Source organism: Grampus griseus (genome assembly GCF_964374135.1).
Source record: "Grampus griseus genome assembly, chromosome: 3".
NCBI classification, from domain to species: domain Eukaryota; kingdom Metazoa; phylum Chordata; class Mammalia; order Artiodactyla; family Delphinidae; genus Grampus; species Grampus griseus.
In genome coordinates, this window is record NC_139019.1 from 47,072,794 (window position 1) to 47,075,793 (window position 3,000).

The window sequence follows — 3,000 nt, forward strand, 5'->3', positions numbered from 1 at the left end:
TCTGGATAGAAAAATCAATTGTTTTTCTGATATGAGCAACAGAGATTGAAATTTACAAAATAATATAACTTGCAACAGCATCAAAAATACCAAATACATAGAAATACATCTAACAGGTGGCCGCCGCCACCACCCGCGCCGCAGCCGTGCGGGTCTCGGAGCGAGCCCACGTGCGCCAGCCGGACCCAAGCAGAGGGAGCACCCGGGGACTCGCGAGGAAATGGCGGGTGAGGCGCTGTTCAGGGCTCGGGAAAAGTGTGGGGCGAGTTACGCCCCGAGAGGGGAGAGTAGAGAAGGCAAGGCTTTCGGCACAGAAAGGAGAGAGGGAGGATCGTGAGCTAGAACAACCCGATGGCCACGGAGACCGAAGAGACGATGGAATGCCTTCAGGAGTTCCCTGAACATCAGAAAATGATCCTGGACCGATTGAATGAACAGCGAGAGCAGGACCGGTTTACTGACATCACCCTGATTGTCGACGGACACCATTTTAAGGCCCACAAGGCTGTTTTGGCTGCTTGCAGCAAGTTCTTTTACAAATTCTTTCAGGAGTTTACTCAGGAACCTTTGGTGGAGATAGAAGGTGTTAGTAAAATGGCCTTTCGTCATTTGATTGAGTTCACATATACAGCAAAATTAATGATACAAGGAGAAGAAGAAGGCAACGATGTATGGAAAGCAGCAGAGTTTCTACAAATGCTAGAAGCTATCAAAGCCCTTGAAGTCAGGAACAAAGAAAACTCAGCTCCACTAGAGGAAACTATCACAGGAAAAAGTGAAGCAAAAAAAAGAAAGATTGCAGAAACTTCAAATGGTATCACTGAGTCATTGCCGTCTGCAGAATCTGAACCTGTTGAAATCGAGGTGGAGATTGCTAAAGGCACAATCGAAGTGGAAGATGAAGGCATTGAAACGTTAGAGGATGTGGCTACTGCCAGGCAGTCCGTAAAGTATATTCAGAGCACAGGTTTCTCTGATGATTCCGCTCTGGCATTATTGGCAGATATCACCAGCAAGTACCGTCAAGGTGATAGAAAAGGGCAGATTAAAGATGAAGATGGCTGTGCCTCTGACCCCACAAGCAAACAGGTAGAAGGTATTGAAATTGTGGAACTTCAGCTGTCACATGTGAAGGATTTGTTCCATTGTGAGAAATGTAACCGTTCATTTAAATGGTTTTACCATTTTAAGGAACACATGAAATCACACTCCACTGAGAGTTTCAAGTGTGAAATATTCAATAAAAGGTATCTTCGGGAGAGCGCATGGAAACAGCACCTCAATTGTTACCACCTTGAAGAAGGTGGAGTCAGTAAGAAGCAAAGAACTGGGAAAAACATTCACATATGTCAGTACTATGAGAAACAGTTTGACCACTTTAGACATTTTAAAGAGCATCTTCGAAAGCATACAGGTGAAAAACCTTTTGAATGTCCAAATTGTCATGAACGATTTGCTAGAAATAGCACCCTCAAACGTCACCTGACTGCATGCTAAACTGGAGTGGGGGCAAAAAAGGGAAGAAAGAAGCTTTATGAATGTCAGGTCTGTAATAGTGTGTTTAACAGCTGGGACCAGTTCAAAGATCACTTGGTAATACACACTGGAGATAAACCCAACCATTGTACTTTGCGTGACTTGTGGTTTATGCAAGGAAATGAATTAAGGAGGCATCTCAGTGATGCTCATAATATTTCAGAGCGTCTAGTAACTGAAGAAGTTCTTTCAGTAGAAACACGTGTGCAAACTGAACCTGTGACATCAATGACTATTATAGAACAAGTTGGGAAGGTGCACGTGTTACCATTGCTTCAGGTTCAAGTGGATTCGGCACAAGTGACTGTGGAACAGGTCCACCCAGATCTGCTCCAGGACAGCCAAGTGCACGATTCACATATGAACGAGCTTCCAGAACAGGTCCAGGTAAGTTATCTAGAAGTGGGCCGAATTCAGACTGAAGAAGGTACCGAAGTACATGTAGAGGAGCTGCATGTTGAATGGGTAAATCAGATGCCAATGGAAGTACACACTGAGCTTCTAGAAGCAGACTTGGATCAAGGGACCCCTGAAATCATGAACCAAGAGGAGAGAGCCTACCCAAGCAGATGCTGCGGCGGCGGCCAGAGAAGATCACGAAGATGCTGAGGGTTTAGAGACCAAATCAACAGTGGGTTCCCAAGCTGAAAAGTCAGAAAATGAGAACAGAACACCTATGCCAGTTTTAGAATGAAATAACAAATGAATATACTTTTAAGTTTATGTGTTGAGTTTTTGAACTGATGATGGGCAGTGTGACTGTCCTTAAGCTAACAGAAATGTGGACCAAAGTTAAGCTCTTTCCTGTTGTGTTGAACTGTTTCTATTGAAACAAACTGATTTTCCCCCACTTGATGCCACAGAGGAGGGATCTTTCCCATAAGTGAATGGGAAGCTTTGAGAAGTATATTTCTGGAAAACTGAAATGGATTATATTCTTATTATATAGTTGGGTACGAATGTATCTATTTTCATGTGGTAAGGGTTCTCCCTTCTCTCTTTGTCCAGTCATGTCCTTCCTCAAGTTTTTTTCCCCATATTGTAAAATCAAACGTAAAATCATTAGAATACAAGTTTATGTATTCTAATGCATGTTAGAATATTGAATATATAGGAAACACAAGGCTGCATGAAGAAAAGTGCATTGTTACTGTGCAGTTAAATTTTGGCTTCTGGCTTTCTTTAGCTTGAACAACACTCTTGTCTACCCTGACAGTCACAGATGTCATCTCTGCAACAGAAACGGTGGTGGTGGTGGTGGCGGCAAATTTCTAGAATGTTTAAAAACCAACCACACCTATGTGCCTTTTCAAATTCAACTAAACTTCTGTAAAGAGCCTCTGGGTCTTTCAGAGTTTGTGTTGCAAGGAGCAATGTAGGTCATGCTATAGCACTCGGTATTTTCCTTACAGTGACAGCTACCGGTTCTTTTTCACTTCAGTTAGATTGAGAAATTTCATTCAG

At 42.9% G+C, this 3,000-nt stretch overlaps 1 protein-coding gene across 1 annotated transcript; it reads left to right on the forward strand.

The window, feature by feature from the left end:
- Positions 1-351: 351 nt before the first annotated feature.
- LOC309821249 (zinc finger protein 131-like) lies at positions 352-2,230 on the forward strand (the record flags this gene model as incomplete). The annotated part of the gene is given in 4 exon segments (XM_082652437.1): positions 352-1,089; positions 1,192-1,494; positions 1,498-2,084; positions 2,086-2,230. Coding segments are annotated over 4 exon segments (1,773 nt in total).
- Positions 2,231-3,000: the final 770 nt, after the last annotated feature.